This window comes from Panthera uncia, chromosome F1 (assembly GCF_023721935.1).
Source record: "Panthera uncia isolate 11264 chromosome F1, Puncia_PCG_1.0, whole genome shotgun sequence".
NCBI classification, from domain to species: domain Eukaryota; kingdom Metazoa; phylum Chordata; class Mammalia; order Carnivora; family Felidae; genus Panthera; species Panthera uncia.
This window is the reverse complement of record NC_064813.1, coordinates 23,903,348-23,921,269: the sequence shown is the minus strand read 5'-3', so window position 1 is coordinate 23,921,269 and position 17,922 is coordinate 23,903,348. Positions and strand designations below refer to the sequence as shown.

Below are 17,922 nucleotides of genomic sequence, written 5' to 3'. Positions count from 1 at the left end.
GAGAGCGTGAGTGGGGCAGGGGCAGAGAGGGAGACCCAGAATCTGAAGCGGCTCCAGGCTCTGAGCCGTCAGCACAGAGCCTGATGGGAGGCTCCAACACAGGAGCTGTGAGATCATGACCTGAGCCGAAGTCGGATGCGCAACCCACTGAGCCACGCAGGCGCGCCTCCTGTTGAGTTTCTCAACCTTTAAAGTAGGTGTCTAGTCAGGGGCAGCGGTGCGAGAAAGGGCTCAGAAGCTGGTAAGAAATGAGCACAGCACACTCTGGTTTGGGTCTTTGGGCAGATACTCCAGGTGCTCAGCGAGCACCCAGAAGGCGAGGAATCGTTCCAAAGGCTCTGGTGGTGCTCTGACATCATCGACGACTGTCTCCTTTTCTCCACTACTTTGTATTTGAATAAAGTAGTTTTAGAAACCTGTACCAAATTACTTCTTGTCAAGAGCACAACCTTCTGGTAAAACAGGAAATCTTCCCTCGTAATTAATCACACATTCATAGGTGTTAAAATAGGAGTTAGAAAAATAAATTATTCAACACTGACATTTTATTTTCTGAACTTTATCATTTTTACAAAACAAAAAGCAGGTATCAAAAACAGCAAAGAGGTTATAGAATTTCCCCACCAGTTTTCACATAAGACAGTGATTATGAAACTGGCGCCCAATGTAAATACGAAACACAGGCTGATTTCCCTCTTGGTCATATGCATTTGGGTGGTTTGTTTTGGAGCCACTGAATAATAACTTTTTATAAGCACCGGTCATTTTTTGAGAACCCATTTGGTTTGTCCAACAAGTAAACACTTTTTGCTATGCGGCGTTTTCCTTTTTTAAGAACCACTAAGCTAAAATACAGAATGTGTAGATGTCTGGATCTGAACCAAAGTTTTTAAGATCCTATTTACCCTGAAGAACACTGAAGACATTTATAGGGCATATCAGATACTAGTTATATACCTCATCATGTCTAAGGCAGCTATTAGAGTTCTAAATAAATCAGCATTTCATTCACAGGCTGCCCAGAGTTTGAACTTCATCAAAGTTTTCATGTCTTTTCTGATTTGGAGTAGTTTCCCCAAATAGGGTCATATTATTAGAACAAAGTTTTATGCTCAGGCCAAACAGGCTCTGGCATTTCATAGATACATTTTTATAGAGCAAGACTTCTTGCTCTGGACCCTGGAGACCACAGAGAAATCGAGAGGCCATGATTACTGGGTGCGGAGAGGAAGAGGCATACTTAAGCTCACATGATCTGGAGGTAAGCAGAAACAAAGGTGGAATTCGGTCGTGCTGTTCACCCACCACCTGTTCCAGAAACACATTTTGCTTAAATACGGGAATTATGGTCCAGTTTTGCAATGTTAATAGCTGCCAGTTTCTCAAAGGTATTTTTTGTAAAGATCATTTCCTGGCTAGCAATGAGTTAGGAAACTGGCCTCAAATTCAGATCAAATTTTTCACTATTAGTCAAAAACAAAACAGAACACCTCAAAAAAACAAAAATGCAAACAAAACAAAAAAACCCCCACCAGCCAATAGGGGTTAAAATTGCACACTTAAACTTGAAGGCAAATTATATTATATACAGACAGGTATACACATCACCGTAATAGTTTTGAGAGCGTGAAACACTCCTGTTGAAACGTTTCCTCTATATTATCCCAATTTTCATGAAAGGAAAATTGATATGTAATCTCCTTCTTTACAGATATGAAAAAGGAAGCAAGAAGGCAAAGCTGAGAGAAACAGATGCTACCCCCAAGGGCAGCGGTGGCATTTGGTTGTTTTGGTCTTTGTACCAGCAACTCCCACACCCAGAGGAGAGACCCAGACCCTGCTGGGCTACACAGTTTTCCTTGCAGTCAGCACTCGAACAATGGACCCCACTCCTCCGGCAGCAAGTGCCTAAAAACAGACCAAAACGTAAATGTTGACAGAATCATAAAGGGTCAGTCCTCATACCAAGTAGAACATTTTTCTTTAACAAGGAATGTGTGCCGCTACCGATTTTGAATTCTTTAATTTTCATAAACACTTCTTGAACTCCTGTCATGTCCCAGGCACTGTTCTTGGCACTGGGGATACAGTCCCTGCCCTTATGTACCCACACGCTAGTGAGATACTAGTTTACATTCTAGTATGTTGTTTTCGAATAACAGTATGTTCTTAAAGGTTTACAGCATGTTCTTGCCTAAAACAGGTACTCAAGTAGAGATTTAGGATATTCACTTTATTCTCTTCTTAGCACGGGCAGGAAGAAATCGAAACCGAGATCAACTGTCCTAAGTTCCTTTAGATTAGCCAGTTTGTCAGATTCTTTTTATTCTCCCAAGCTAAGAATATATTATTTAATAGCTAAGAACTTAGGAACTGTAATTTTGACTTTACCTTAAAAAACTGGAAGTCATGACTAAGCATCAGGAATTTGAAGCTCTGGTTTACTTACTGAATACTTTTATGTACTGGGTACTATGCTAGATGCTAGGGATATAGCATCTTCTGGTCTATTGGGAAGGGACAGACATGTAGAGATCGTTACTATACTATAATATAGTATAATATTCTGTACACACAAGTGTGCACTGGGGTGTAAGGAGCCACTGAGGTAGAGAAAATCACGAGCAGGAGTATGCAGGTGTGAAACGGTATGGGGTGTTCTGGGAAGCAATACTACTGTGCTCGCTGCTGGAGCACAGGGAGAATAACATGAAGAGGAGTGGCTGGACCTGGGAACTCGGGCTTTATTCTGCAGGTGACTGACAGGGTAGATCTGGGTTTTCGAGAGGACACTCTGGCGACCGGGTGGAGAAGAGATTTGAGGGAGGTGAAATTGGTAGCCGGAGGCCTGTTTAGGAAGCTACGGCAACAGACTGGGAGAGATGCTATGAAGAGTTGCATTAGAGGTGTATCTGAGTAGATGGTTGGAGAAGCGTTTAGGAGACAGATTGGCAAAAACCGGTGAGTGATGTTAGGAAGCAACGAAAACTTAATATGAGCCTCAGTTTGCTTCCCCACCCACCAAAAGGCAAATAATAGCAAGCTCTCCCTCTTGGTATTTTTACGAGGGTTAAATGAGTTAATGTTTACAAGGTGCTTGGAATACAGTAAGTGCTCCCTCAGGGTCTACTATGATCCTGAGACTAGATAGGAGCTAGGTTGCTTAGGTTTTTAAGCTGGCTCTTCACCTCTAAATTGAGGATGATAAAGATGTTTTATACCTTACAGCGCTGTTTTAAGGAGTGAATGAAACCTAAACTAACGGTACAGTGGCTGGCAAATGGAACGTGTTCCTGAACAGGAGGACCATGTACGTTATTCTCCAAGTGAGACACTGGGGAGTGAAAGGGAACTATTCATAATTATGTTGGGAAAACAGGCATAAACTGGGGCAAACGGGAGGTATGGTTACCGTGTCCGTAAATGTTAGTTCTCTTTATTTGACAGTGCATGAGCGACCAAGTGACTTGGCCAAGACTAATGGGCAAGTTTTACTACCTATTCGTATTTCCGAATGTGCTTTCACTCAGACACACACAATAGCTTTTGAAAACCTGAGTGCCGGGAACTGTAAGATATTAGAGAACATATCCCTTCTCTGTGGTTGGTTCTATTTAAATGTTACACTGCTTACATTAATATTAATATTACCTAAGTGTTGGGTGTTAAAAATTACGTTATCAACTTTTAAGCTAAAGCTAAAAATTCCCCTTAACTATTTCTTTAATGGACTGTGTACTATCTGCAGAATGAAATGCATAAAAAATACAGGAATTCTTCATCCCACCCGCGAGTTTTTTAAATTGTGTAACATATATAACATACACTTTGCTACTTTAACCATCCATCAGTGTAAAATTCAGTGGCATTCATTACATTCCCAGGATTCTACAGTCACCACCACTGTCTATTTCCAATACTTTTTAATCACCCTAAAAAGAAATGCTGTTCCCATTAAGCAGTAACTCTATTCTCCCTCCTCCCCACTCCCTGGTAACCTCTAATCTATTTTCTGTTTCTCTGAATTTGCCTAGTCTAGATATTTGATAGAAGTGGAATCTCACAGTATTTGTCTTTTCGTACCTGGCTTATTTCACCTTGAGTAATGTTTTCGGGGTTCATCAGTGCTGTGTCATGTGTCATCATTTCCTTTATTTGGTTGTCCAATAAACAAAATGTGGTGTATGCATAAAATGGATTACCTATTCATCTGTCCATGGGCACTTGGGTTGTTTCTACCTTTTGGCCACAGTCCAAGAATTCTTGATTTTTATTGTTTATTTTCAAGGTTTTGATTTAGTTCAAAGTTCAAGATTATGTTAAATGAACAATACTCATTACTAATAAATGTGTTGCAAATCAGAATCTCTTAGGACCAAGGCAGTAAGCATAAAATCTAACTTTCACTTTCACACATTTACTTGTAAAGACAAAGATGTATAACCAAGTCAAAGTAATTATCCAGATGAGAGGAGTTGTCATTGTCACTATTATAAAGGAGCCGGCCCCAGAGATTTATAATTCATAACTCACCTTTTCATGCCATTGCAATAACACAGCACTGCTATTGTCAGAGGGACTCTCGAAGCCTTTATAAATATACTTCATTAGAAGATCCACACCGTTCTTGTCCAGGGACTGAACTGCCTTTTCAATATCATTAGCTTTAAAAGAGATGAGCACCTTCAAGACGATGCTGCCTGCTCGATCCTGAGGATAAGAACAGAACATTTAGACATATGCGTGCCAAGTGGTTGCTCTAGAAAGGCCACACTGAGACGGTGACATTTAAAACCTGAAGGACATGAAAGAAGAATCCTTGGGGGTATCAGAGAACAGTATGTCGGTCAGAGGAAAGAACTGCTGTTAAGAGTGTATTCCGGGTGTTCAAGGAACAGCAAGAAGATCCCTGGTGGCCAGAGTGATAACAGTGGAAGAGTAGGACGGGTCAGAGCGGTGGTGGGAGGGCAGATTGTGTAAGCCCTGCAGGCCACCGTGAGGACTTAGGCTTTCGTTAAGAGAAATGAGAAGGTGTTCCGAAGGTTTTGAGAACAGCGATATAACCTGACTTGTATTTCAACAGGATCACTTTGTCCGCCATGCTGAGAATAAGCTGAGGTGGGACTGGTGGGGGGCAGGGGACAAGGCAGAAGGAGGGAGACCAGTTTGGAAGTTATGGCAATAACACAGGCTGGTTTTGGCTAGCATGGTAGCAGTGGAGGGGGTCAGATTCTTGACGTATCTGAAGGGGCGCTGAGAGGATTTGCTTACAGATAGAGGTGCTAATTTGCCAATGTCATTGAACCCACATTTCAGTTTTACTTCTTGTACTCAGAAAAAGATCTGAAGACAAAATGAGCTGCAGTTCTACCTTGAACCATCCTTCAAAAACAATATGTTCAGAAAACTTAAATTTTAAGTTTCACATCTATAGTCAAGATATAAGATACAGTGATCTTCATTTATAATTTTTTTTTCTTTGATAAAAGGCTGCTCCAACAGCAAAGTTATTTTTTCACCCATGAAGCCAAGCAAAGAGAACATTTAATTTACCCTTCCAACAGTTCACTTCTCCTATTCAAGAAAGAGTGATCTCTTCGGCATTCCTACTGATCAGGGTTTTACAGAATGTTTCTACCTCCTATTGCTCTTTTCAGTTTAAAGACTATGCAATTACCCAATTTAGAAAAATATTCTTACAATTCTCCACCCACAAACTGTGATAAAAACTCAGCCACATAAAAGCAGAAGGTGGTAAAATTGAAATTTCAATGACGTTCCCCACCATTTTCAAAAACCAAAGAAATGTTTCCTCTTATTGTGGCCTAGATAATTATTATGCATTTGCCCAAACTGTTACTAATACTCAATAAAGAGATCCTTAGGGCTCCTATGGACAATGGGTTCAGAGCCCTGGGCCACATTTTAAACACTAAGTAAATGTTCTTAAGAATCACTGAAAGACTGCTGCCCAGGAATGTAAGTCAGGTTTTGCTGAAGGGCAGTTTGGCAATAACACTTGTACCAAAAGTCTTAAAAAACGTGCATTCTCAAACTCAGCAATGCACTTCTAGGAATTTATTCAAAGGAAACAAATAAGAATTTATGCAAAATTGTTCATTTCAGTACTGCTGACAAGAAAAAAAGGTCAATATTTTAAATATATGACAAAGGGAGATTAGTTATATGTAAACCGCAGCATATCTATATGCAGGCATTAAAAAAGAGGCTTATAGAAATAAACTTATTGCCAAGATAAGATATTCATGTATATTGCAAAAAGAAAAAAGTCAGTTATAAAACTCCATTTTTATTAAAAAAAAATACCAATAGAAAAGCTCTATAAATATATAGCAACACCAAAAAGTAATAACCAATTATCTCTGGACAGTAGGATGATGATTACTAGTTTTCTATAAACATTTAATTCTTATATAATTTAGAAAAATTGTTAAAAAGCAACCAAGTAGAATCGTTTTACTTCGTAAAAGTTTTGTTTATTCTTCAAGCCTTTGCTCAACTTCAACCTGAGTGGCCTCCACGGAACATACAAAATGCTCTCTTATCATAGCTGAATATCAGAGTGCTAACTTTTCATATGTAAATTTTTACCTATCAAGCTGCATTGTGAGCTCTTGTATGTAAAAGACAGTAAATAGTTAAAAGATTTGTTGATTTCAAGACATTTCCAGGATTTTGGTAAGAATGCTAAGATATCAGCAGAGATCACGGAGTTGTCTGTGACTCACCTTCACCGCCTGACTCTTGGTGTTGATGGGGGGATTTTTCAGAGCTGCCTGTAGGGCAGCGGTCATGTTTCCTGTGATGGAGGTTAAGGGCATAGCAGGAGAGGGCAGGCCTCAGGAAAGCACTGGCTCTTAAGCCTTGACTTTTACATTGAAAAATTACCATGGTCACTACGTTCAATATTGTGAAACTCAACATGTTGGTTTCAAGGATGTCAGTCAAAGGTATGATACTGAAAACACTAGAGAAGGTAATAAAGCAACCACCAGTTCTTGCGTGACTCCAATTACTAAATGAACACTTTGATAGCCTTTCATTTTCCAGTAAGACACATGCAAACATTATCCAAAGCTATATTAAAAGAATTAATAGGTCCCAACATGAAACACCTATCCTCAACCAAAATGTCTTTTATGTGATTCTAACTGGAAAAATGAAAGACCAAACTTTTGCTAGACTTATATTCTACATTAACTGAAATGCTGGTAGAAAATACTGGTCATTATTCTAGCAATCGAAATGATATACATTAGCAATCTCTCAATATTGATGAAAAGAGGCGTCACAAAAGAGCTAATAATTGAGTGACTTTTTAGGCAGCAGCTTAATTTTTCTGTTTTGGATATTTTCTCTTATATTTCATAAAGGTTATTAAAACTGTCTTATATCATACCTATTAAATTTAGTCTTTGGAAGCACTAGTGAGTTAGCAAGTACGAGGCACGGAAGGCCAATCAGACTGTCAGAATCTACAATCATTCCCCTAAAAGGAAAACCAGAGTTCACTTGTTCCTCCATCTGTAGTGCCTGACCAAAGCTTGTCTCTCGGTTGTAACAAGAGAAGAAGAGACAGTATCTTTTTATTTTATACAAAGCAGACCCATTATATGAATACAGCAGTACCAGTTAAGAGTTATCACCCACCAACCTACAGTTAGTTTCACAAAACATTATTTATCCATCACAAAGAATGTTTTCAGACAGAATAATGTTCATTGCTTCTGGGGGGAGGGGGGATCGTCTGACAAAAAACCAAAAAACCAAAACCAAAAACACAAGCCTTAGGGTTGGTGGTAAGCTGTTATTTTCAAGGCTTAACGAACTTCTAGAAAAAGCATGCCTTTTGCAAGATTGGCTCATTTTTAAGACCCAAAACATTTAAGTATTTAAATAATGAAAAATAGCAACAGCTGACTATGAAGGTTGTGGAAATCAAAGAAACATCTGTATGTTGATAAATGTTTAATGCTGTATTTTAGGTGCCTTTAAGACTAGATATAGTAGAACCAAATATTTTCACTCATATTTCCCCATTATACTTTAATAGGATATAGATGAGGAAAGGGTTTTAAAAAGTCTTATCTTATGAATACATTAGAGAATAATCAGAAATGAATGAGTTCAGTAATTGAGAATCTCTAAAACTACAGCTTTAGTTGTTGCAACATTTACATTTTTCTAAAAAATATCTGGTGCAAATGTTCAAATTATGAATATTCAAATATGCAAAAACAAAAACCAGGAACTGACAGCCACATTTTAACTGAAATGGAAACGATTTCAGGATTACAAAAACCATTCTGCTTCGTACAAATGACTCATCGTCTATTTTATTCTTCATCTATTTTATTCGCTGGGGTTTATTTTAAATATTTCCAGGGATTCTCCACATGCAAGCTCTGTCTTTCTATTGTCCCTTGCTTATTAGCAGGTAAAAGGCTCCAAGCTTCCTTCGCCCGAGTTGGTTGCTTTGGACTCACCCCCCCCCTCCCCGGGTTAGCAAATTGTTTATCTTGCAACCTATATATTGCCAAATTCCTTTCTCTTAAAAAAAAAAAAAAAAGAAGAAGAAAAAAAAGAAAGAAAAGCAAAAAAGCCCACAGGCTAAAAGGACAGAGGGCCTCAATTCTGCAAATCGCCCCTTCCCTGCCGGCAAGGAATAAACTCTCCCAACGCTGCCAAAACCAAACCACCAGAACAGAAGCAGCCCGCTCCTCCCAATCAGAAATTTCTGGAGCCACCGTGGCCCCGGCAGGCACCGTCCTGCGGAGGACAACTTAGGCGCCCTCCGAGGGCCACAGAGCAGCACCAGATGCCTCCCCCCGCGCCGCGAGGGCGCGGCCGCCCTGCCAGTTCCCTGCAGGCAGCAACTCCGGCCGCAACCTGAGGAATCGGGGGCGGGGAAGGCGCGCCGGGAAGGGCAAGTTTCCCAGGCGGGACCCTGGGGTCCCGGGGCGACTAGGTTAGAAATGGGAGCGTCCCCTGCCCTCTCAGAGTGGGGGAGCCCAAAGAGACAGGTGAGCTCCGCGCCCGTGCCCCGGGAGCGGCCCCGGCTTCGCAGACCCTGCCGGCGGCGGGGTCCGGGGAGAGGGGCGCGGTGGGGTACGGAGGCCGGCAAACGCAAGGATATTGCCGCAGGCAGGAGTCCACCTCGCCTTCGTCGGGCCCGGCCTGCCCGTCGCCCCCGTCTTCCTCGTCCACGAACTTGTTCTCGTCGTACTCATCCACGTCCACCTTCCGGAACCGGGCCGACGACACCGTGTTCTTCGACATCCCCGATCCGGACCGGTGGCAAAAGCCTCTTGTTGGTGCTGCCTCTACCTCGGTAAGCGTAGCCCACCCACCGGGAACCCGCAGCCTGGCGCCTTCACTTCCCTCTTCCGCTCTGGGGCGTCGCCGGCAGCCGGGGCTCGGGCGCTTCTGGGCCTGCGCGCTGGCGGCGCTCCTTCCTCCTCAGCTTCATGCTCTTCTCTAGCCTCCTACGCCGCCCCCACGCTTCCCCGGGGAGCGCGCGCGAGGGAGGGAGCGCGCTTGATGCGGTGCGCAGGCGCGGGCTCTCCGCAGGAAAGGGGCGGGGCTGGGCGAAGAAGGCGGGGGCGGGAGGGGGCGGGGCAGAAGGGAGGGCCGAAAGCGGCGCCGCGGGCAGAGCTAAGAGGCGATTGGTCGTCCGAGGACGTCACGTGATCCTCGGGGGGTTTCCATAGCAACGCTTCTCTGCGGTCCAGCCTAGGGGGTCTTAGGTTGGCGGCTATGGGCACTGGGGGCGGGTGGCTTTTGCTGCCGCCGCCGCTGCCAGCGACCCGTCGTCAGGGTCCTGCGTGAGGTCCGGCTGGCCCGGACTCGCCTGTGGGGTGGGATGGACTGGTTACCGGACCAAGTCCCCTGCAGTTGGCAGGAGTATGGGGCGGAGTGATGCACGCCCCGGCGCCCAGTGTCGTTCTAGTTGTCAGAGGCATCACTTCGGACCGTGCGCTGCCGGTGGCTGCGGTCCCGAGCCGGGAGCCCCTTTGCCGGGGTTGGAACTACGCTGCGCGGCCAGCGGGAGGTCCCCAAGGACGGAGTCGAAAGGTCATATCTTATCTGTCAGTGCTGTGTACAGCATCCCGACCGCACCTGCAGAGCCGGAACTAGGTATTATATGCATTGCGAGGGAGAGGGATGTTGTGGGCAGGGGCTGGGGTGACAAAACTGGGGTGAACCTGTGGAATTTGGGGTAGGGTCAGCTACTGACATCTTAAAATAAGTGGTTGTTGGGAGCAAGAATGCTAGAAAAGGATAGGGGCGAGATATACTCTCCGGTGCTGAGGGGAAACAAAATGTGTAAGGATTAGTAGAAGCCAGACCTTTAAGATATATATTTGTGATTTAAGATTTATATGATCCTGCTAGGCCAGCTTTTTAATTACATTTGACATCCTCATTTCCGAGAGCAAATCTCTTACTGAGGAGGTAAAGGCACTAAAACTAAGGAAATGGTAGTTGTGGTGTGTGTATAACACTGAAGTACAAATATTTGCAGAATAAAATTATTCTGGACATTTAGCTGGACACTGCTCAGATAGCTTTATGTTTTCCTGACATCCTATCAGATCTAGTTCAATTCCATCTGTAGCAGAAAGCTGGCTGTTTTCCTGTTAATACCCCAGCCTTTGGTTTCCTGTGCTGTATTGAAAAGAGCACTGGACTTAGAATAAGAAAACCCTGGCTCAAGTCTTGACTTCCACTCATAATCTATTTGATTAAGGCTGCCACTTAAAATTATGAATTTCAGGTTCCTTGTTGTTAAAGTGGAGCTGATAATGTGTACTTCACAAGACCGTTCTGAGGATTAAATACAGGAAAGTGTTTTGAAGCTCTAAAATTCTACATAAATGTAAAATGCATGTTACCTGTACCTTTGATTTTGGCACTAGTCATATGAATTACTTAATGATATATCACGTTTTATCTTGCTCCTGGAAGAGATCAAAAGATTCTGGAGGGCAAGGTCTTGGCTTATATTTATTTTGTATCTTCCTTTACATTTGATATAATGCTAAGCATGCAGAAGGTACTCGATACATTCAGGTACTCAATTATTTATTGATGAATGAATGAAATGTGAAAGGCAGTAGTTTTAAAGTCATCACACCGAGCATAATGAATCAGTAAGAAGAGGAAGAGAAATCTCAAAATCAAACATTTGTTGGACAGATATGCATACATATGCATATACGGATATGTATATCTACATCGACATGTATGCATATGGATATGTGTGTGTGCGTATATGTATATATATATGTATATATATATATATATATATATATAGAGAGAGAGAGAGAGAGAGAGAGAGAGAGGATGTGAGCAGGGGAAGGGCAGAGAGAGATGGAGACACAGAACCCAAGAGACAGACAGAGGCAGAGAGAGACAAAGAGAGTTCACAGGAATGGAATAGGAATGGAATGCATCCTTTCCTCTTGGGAGGAAGAAGCAATATGGCATTTTTCTCTTCCCAATTAAATCACCTTTCTAGAAAATATATCATTTAGGTGATAGAAGTGACACTTCTTTAAATTAACATTCAAGTTATGAGCAAACACTGATAAAAACTCCCCTAAGGACTGTCTTAAGAGAGCAAAGGAAAATTTTCTACCTGTTGGTACTATTTATTTTACAAAGTCATATACCAAAGTATCAGACCATTACTATGGTGAGTGGCATTATATAACTTAGAATAAAGATTTGTTTTAATATTTCTTCCTCAGTTTCAATGTATTGCTAACTTTAGTAAGAACTAAACAATATACTTGTTTTGATGTTGAAGATGATTGTACTTTTTGTTCTTCTAAATCAAGATTTTCTTTGAAGAGAAAATGAAACATTAGAAGTGCTATTGAGAGCAAATGGAAACAAGAATTTAAGAGCTAATGTATCCCCTCTCTTACATTTCTCTTCTTTTATATTAGGTCTTCTGTAGGAAATGTCTTTATTCTCTTATTTTAGAACTGGAAAAGAATCCTGGTGTAGAAATTAACTCAAGGGAATAGTGAGAGGAATTTAAAGAATTGAGTTGCTCAAGGGTATAATTGATTTGATTACTCAGAATCTTGTTCTATATGTTGAATGTGTTAAATATAATTAATTCTCAGCCGCATATTGCATAATACATTTGAGATGTAATAATATCCAAAAAGTCCTTTTCCAGTGCAGTATTTTTTACTGTCTCACAATGATAAGTACCTAGAAAATAGTAGGCATGCAACACATTTTTATCTAATGAATGAACAATCTGACAATTTTGCAATCATATTTAGAGATCGAGTATTTCCTTTTTTTCCCCTAAAGTTTATTTATTTTGAGAGAGAGAGATGGAGTACATGTGAGTGGGGGAGGGGCAGAGAGAGAGAGAAAGAGAGAGAGAATCCCAAGGAGGAGAGCTCATGACCTGAGCCGAAATCAGGAGTTGGACACTTAACCGACTAAGCCACCCAGGTGCCCCAAGAGATTGAGTAGTTCTTAATGGACACTTTCATTTCCTCCCTACCCCAATTAGCTAACCATTAAATGTATAAAGCTTTAGGGAAATGTGTGTGTGGGTATGTGTGAAGGAACCTGTCCTTAATTATCTTTTAATTATGTAATACATATTATTCAACTTTCTTGCAAGTTATAATTTTTAATGTTAATTATAGTATTTAATTCATTTTAGGTAATATTATTCTCCCTATTTTAATCTTACAAATAAGTGTTGATCCCTGAAATAAAGATTTGAAGACATCTTATTTATTGTGCCAATAACCTGGTTTGGTTCAATACTAAAGTAAGATTAAATCTGAATTTTCTCAAGGTTAATGCTGCATGATACTATGTAGCTCCTTCTTATTTTCTGTGATAATGCAAAGAATGAAGGATCTTTTTAATTAGAAAGGATTTTGATAAAACTATCTTATAACGCATCTTTTTTTTTCCCCCGAATATTTTCAGCTGAGTACTCTACCTACCATGTGCTTCTTTTCCCCAGCCTTGGGACTAAATACTTAACAAACCAAGACATTGTATCTTATAGCAATGAAATGGAAGTGAGGTCAGTGTTAATCAAATATATCAAACATGTATTATATATACATATATATATAATATATATAAAATATATATTTATATTTATATAATATATATATAAAATAAGTAAATTTCAATTTTGGTAATGATGTAATACTACTGTTCTCTAGCAACATCAATAATACAATATAAAAAGACTTTTTAGCATGTTATCTACACTATAGTATGGTCTAATGCTTGTACATAATAATCAAATGAAGTGGTGCTGTTTTGAAACCACCAACCTCCCAAACTTGGAATGTTTGCTTTGTGATTTATTTTAGCATTACATAACTATGATTACATACTCAGGTAGAGTAGATAGGGTGAACTATTTAATAATGGGACCTTTATTTGTTTATATATTAGTACTTTTTTAAAAAGTTTATTTATTTATTTTTGAGAGAGAGAGAGAGAGAGCGAGAGAGCATGTGAGTATGAGTGGGGGAGGGGCAAAGAGAGAGGGGGAGAGAGAGAGAGAATCCCAAGCAGACCCCACACTGTCAGTGCAGAGCCTGATGTGGGGCTCGATCCAACAAACCCGTGAGATAATGACCTGAGCTGAAATCAAGAGTCAGATGCTTAACTGATTGAGCCACCCAATGCCCCAGTACTAATTAATATATATTAGTACTTCTTTTTTTTTTTTTTTTTAATACCTATTAGCGTTTTTTATTTATTTTTGGGACAGAGAGAGACAGAGCATGAATGGGGGAGGGGCAGAGAGAGAGGGAGACACAGAGTCGGAAACAGGCTCCAGGCTCTGAGCCATCAGCCCAGAGCCCGACGCGGGGCTCGAACTCACGGACCGCGAGATCGTGACCTGGCTGAAGTCGGACGCTTAACCGACTGCGCCACCCAGGTGCCCCTATTAGTACTTCTAAGATTAAAAAAAATTTTTTTTAGTTTCTTTTTTTTTTCTGTTTTATTTATTTTTAAGAGACAGAATGAGTGCAAGTGGGGGGAGGGGCAGAGAGAGAGGGAGACACAGAATGGGAAGCAGGCTCCAGGCTCTGAGCTGTCAGCACACAGCCTGACACGACATGGGGCTCATACACATGTGCTGTGAGTTCATGACCTGAGCTGAAGTTGGACACTTCACTGACCGAGCCACCCAGGCACCCCTAAAATTAAAAAAGTTTTAAATCTGTGTTCTTGTCTCAGGAAAAATGTTTAGTGCTAAATGAAACAATAAACCTTGTTTGTTAAACATTGTTTTGAATGGGACTCTTTATCTATTTAATTTTTTTAATCTGCTTATGGTAATACAAAGAGAAGCTGTGGACTGCGGATTTTTAAAAGTTATTTATCCTATATTCTTTCCCACTAATGGGCTCTCTTATTGATGCTAACAGTTGTTTTAATTAAGGTTACATTTCTTGTCATACTATACAATCATAATATTTAAGATAATGATAATTTATATTTTCTTTTCTAATATTTATATCTTATTTATTTATTTTTCTTATCTTTTGCATTAGCTGGACTCTCAAAAATAGTGTTGAAAAATTGGGTGATAATAGGCATCTCCTCTTTGTTTCAATTTTATTGGAAATGGCATTGGTATTTTACCAGTTTTATTTCCTATTGTTTTATGATCTTTAGGAACGACTGTTGAAATGATCAAATGCTTTTTTTGAGAGGTCTAATGAGAAAAGCATATTATTTTATATCTTTTAATTTATAAATGTAATTAATTATATTTATATATTTTTTCACACTGAACCATTTCCACATTTCCAGAATAAATTCTGATTACTATTTTAATTACTTGCTAGATTTGATTAGTTTATATTTTGTTTACATGATTTCAGAATCAGTATGTATAAGTGATATGGGCCCATAGTATTTCTTTGTGCTATGTCTATTTAATTTTTTTTTTTTTTTTTTTTGAGAGAGAGTAAGTGCACGTGCATGTGCAAACAGGGAAGGGACAGTGGGAGAGGTAGAGAACCTTAAGTACTTAAGTGCAGAGTTTAACCTGGGGGCTTGATCCCAGGACCATGAGAGCATGACCTGAGCCGAAATCAAGAGTCAGATGCTTAACCAACTGAGCCACTCAGGGCCCCCTCAATTTTGATATTAGGATTAGTCTAGCTTTGTAGATGAATTGAGAAGATTTTCACCTTCTTTTTTATGCTCTGGAGAAGTTGGAGAGGTGCAACTGTAGGAAATTACTGTGCTGTTTTTTCGTTGAAAGTTACAATATGTGCTTGCAAAATTGTCTGGACTTGGTTATATTTTTAGAGTTAGATCTTTCATCATCTATCTTCTGTGGTTATTGACTGGTTTTCTTTTTCTTTTTGACTCAATTTTAGAATTTATATTTTCATAATCATGCATTTCATCTAGATTACCAATTTATTGGCAAAAAGTTGCATAAAATATTTTCTTACAATTATTTTCGTATCTTTCATGACCATGGACTTATTTCTTCTCTTGTTGCTTTAAGCAAAATATTAAAATCAGAATTTTTTCCTTTCCCCAACCTGATTGTTACAAATGCTAGTAGTATATCTTTACTTCTTTTTTTTTTTTTTTTTTAATGTTTATTTATTTTTGAGAGAGAGAGAACACAAGCAGGGGAAAGACAGAGAGAGAAGGAGACACGGAACCTTAAGCAGACTCAGGCTCTGAACTATCAGCACCTATCCCAGTGTGGGGCTTGAACCCAGGATAATAATGACCTGATAATGACCTGAGCCACCCAGGTGTCCCATATCTTTATTTCTTATAGAAAATAGAAATTATAGTTTTTCTTTTTTAAATGTTTATTTTTGAGAGAGCATGTGAGTGGGGGAGGGGCAGAGAGAGGGGGGTACTGAGGATCGGAAGTGGTCTTTGTGCTGACAGCAGAGAGCCCAACGTGGGGCTGGAACCCACAAACAGTGAGATCATGACCCAAGCCAAGGTTGGATGCTTAACCAACTGAGCCACCCAGGCACCCCATAAAATTTATAGTTTTGATAGCATTTGAAAGATCCCACAATTCCTATTTTTTCTACTGTCTACTTTTATTCTATTAAAATTTTATTAATAGTAACAACTGCTTGATGAGTGTTTATTTTGTGTTAGACTTGGTAGACAGTCTCTTTATTTACATTATTTAATCCTCAGAGTAGCTTTAGGGCCTAGGAATTAGTGTTTACATTTTATGGATGAGGAAACTAAGGCTAAGAGAGGTTATATAACTCAGCCAATGATACTCAACTAGCAAGTAGCAGACTGGTAATGGTAATTAGGTGTGTCACATTCCAAAGCTTGTGCTTTTAAGCACCACTCTCTGCTTTCAGAAAGTCTTTCTCATTATTCCCAACTATACTGCTTACCTTTGTGCTAAAAATAAGGATATAACTATGAGGGTCCAAATAAACCCACACATAACTTTTCAATAGCCTGAAATGAAATGTAAACCGTGAACTTAAAAAATCTTGTTATTGTAATGATTTTTTAAAAAGATATTTGTTTTTCACATATTTCTGTGAGCTACCCCCACCTAATGTCAGTATTTTGAGGCTAGACATAGAGCCTGTTACCTAATATTTAGTCTATCACAAAAGATGTCACTTCTTTTTTTTAGTATATGAAGAGGTCAGTAGGTGTCGATTAATAATTCCACTTAATTTTTAAAAAATTATAGCAAAATATACATAACATAAAATTTACTATCTTAACTATTTTAAGTGTACCTTTAAGCACTGTTAATTACATTCCTATTATTGTACAACCATCACTACTATCCATATCCAGACCTTTTTTCTTTTTTCTTTTTTTTTTATCCTACAGAAAAGAGCTAAGACTCTGTACCCATTAAACAATAACTCCCTATTCTCCACCACCCCCAGCCCCTGATAAGGTCCATTTTATATTCTCTCTCTCTAAATTTGACAGCTCTAGGTACCTCATATTAGTGGAATCATGCAGTATTTGTTTTTTTGTGACTGGCTTATTTCACTTAGTTTGATTTCCTCAGTTTGCAATTGTAACATGTCAGAATGTCATTTCTTTTTAAGGTGGAATAGCATTCCATTATATGTATATTCCACATTTTCTTTACCCATTCATCTATTGACAGACACTTGGATTACTTATAGCTCTTATGAATAATGTGCTATGAATATGGGTATACAAACATCTATTTGAGACCCCATTTAAAAAAGTTTTTTTTTAACATCTTATTTATTTTCAAGAGAGAGCGAGAGAGAGAGAGAGAGAGAGAGAGAGAGTGTGAACGGGGGAGGAGCAGAGAGAGGAGACACAGAATGTGAAGCAGGCTCCAGGCTCTGAACTGTCAGCACAGAGCCCTATGCAGGGCTTGAACTCGTGAACTGTGAGATGATGACCTGAGCCGAAGTCGGACACTTAACCGACCGAGCCACCCAGGTGCCCCTTGAGACCCCATTTTTAATTCTTTTGGTTATATTCTCAGAAGTGGAGTTGCTGGATCATCTAATTCTCTTTTAATGTTTTAAGGCACCAATTCCACCTAATTAACTAGATAGACTAAGGAAGCAGTGTTCCATTGCCTCAGGCCTATGATTTGGTACATCCCTTAGAGTCAAGGACATCAAGGTAAGGTGATCCAGGCCTTCTGTTTGGTATCAGGTCATGGGTAACAAGGAGTGGGGGTTGGGGAGAGTTTAAAGCCAAACCTCTGGGATCCAGGGTTACTTAAGTTCTTCAGCCTAGCCCACCCAGCCTCCCTAGCACCCATAGTCTAAAGGATGCCTATTGATAACAATAGTCTGAGCAGAACTATAGAAAGACTGCAGTGCTGGTAAAAATGGATATTGATTTTCCCAGGCGTTGTAGTGA

General features: G+C 39.9%; 2 protein-coding genes across 2 annotated transcripts in view; one reads left to right on the top strand and one right to left on the bottom strand.

The window, feature by feature from the left end:
• Positions 1-525: 525 nt before the first annotated feature.
• ARPC5 (actin related protein 2/3 complex subunit 5) lies at positions 526-9,300 on the bottom strand. Its single transcript, XM_049634100.1, has 4 exons — positions 9,158-9,300; positions 6,750-6,822; positions 4,534-4,710; positions 526-1,908 (listed from the first exon to the last, which is right to left on the bottom strand). The coding sequence occupies exons 1-4, from the start codon at positions 9,298-9,300 to the stop codon at positions 1,846-1,848; spliced, it is 456 nt and encodes a 151-aa protein (XP_049490057.1). The 3' UTR covers positions 526-1,845.
• A 297-nt stretch (positions 9,301-9,597) lies between these two features.
• RGL1 (ral guanine nucleotide dissociation stimulator like 1) overlaps positions 9,598-17,922 on the top strand; it is a 257,439-nt gene continuing 249,114 nt past the window's right edge. The window contains exon 1 of the mRNA XM_049634098.1: positions 9,598-10,158. The gene's annotated coding sequence lies outside the window, so the exon portion shown is untranslated. The remainder of the gene's footprint in view (positions 10,159-17,922) is intronic.

What these genes read in the sequence shown, in the direction of transcription:
- ARPC5 (XM_049634100.1), bottom strand. Translation starts at nt 9,300, where the DNA reads ATGTCGAAGAACACGGTGTCGTCGGCCCGGTTCCGGAAGGTGGACGTG. An exon ending in GTGGACTCCTGCCTGCGGCA is followed by an intron (nt 6,823 to 9,157) that starts ATATCCTTGCGT and finishes AACCTCCATCAC; the next exon opens with AGGAAACATGACCGCTGCCC. An exon ending in TATTGCAATGGCATGAAAAG is followed by an intron (nt 1,909 to 4,533) that starts GTGAGTTATGAA and finishes GTCTGTTTTTAG; the next exon opens with GCACTTGCTGCCGGAGGAGT.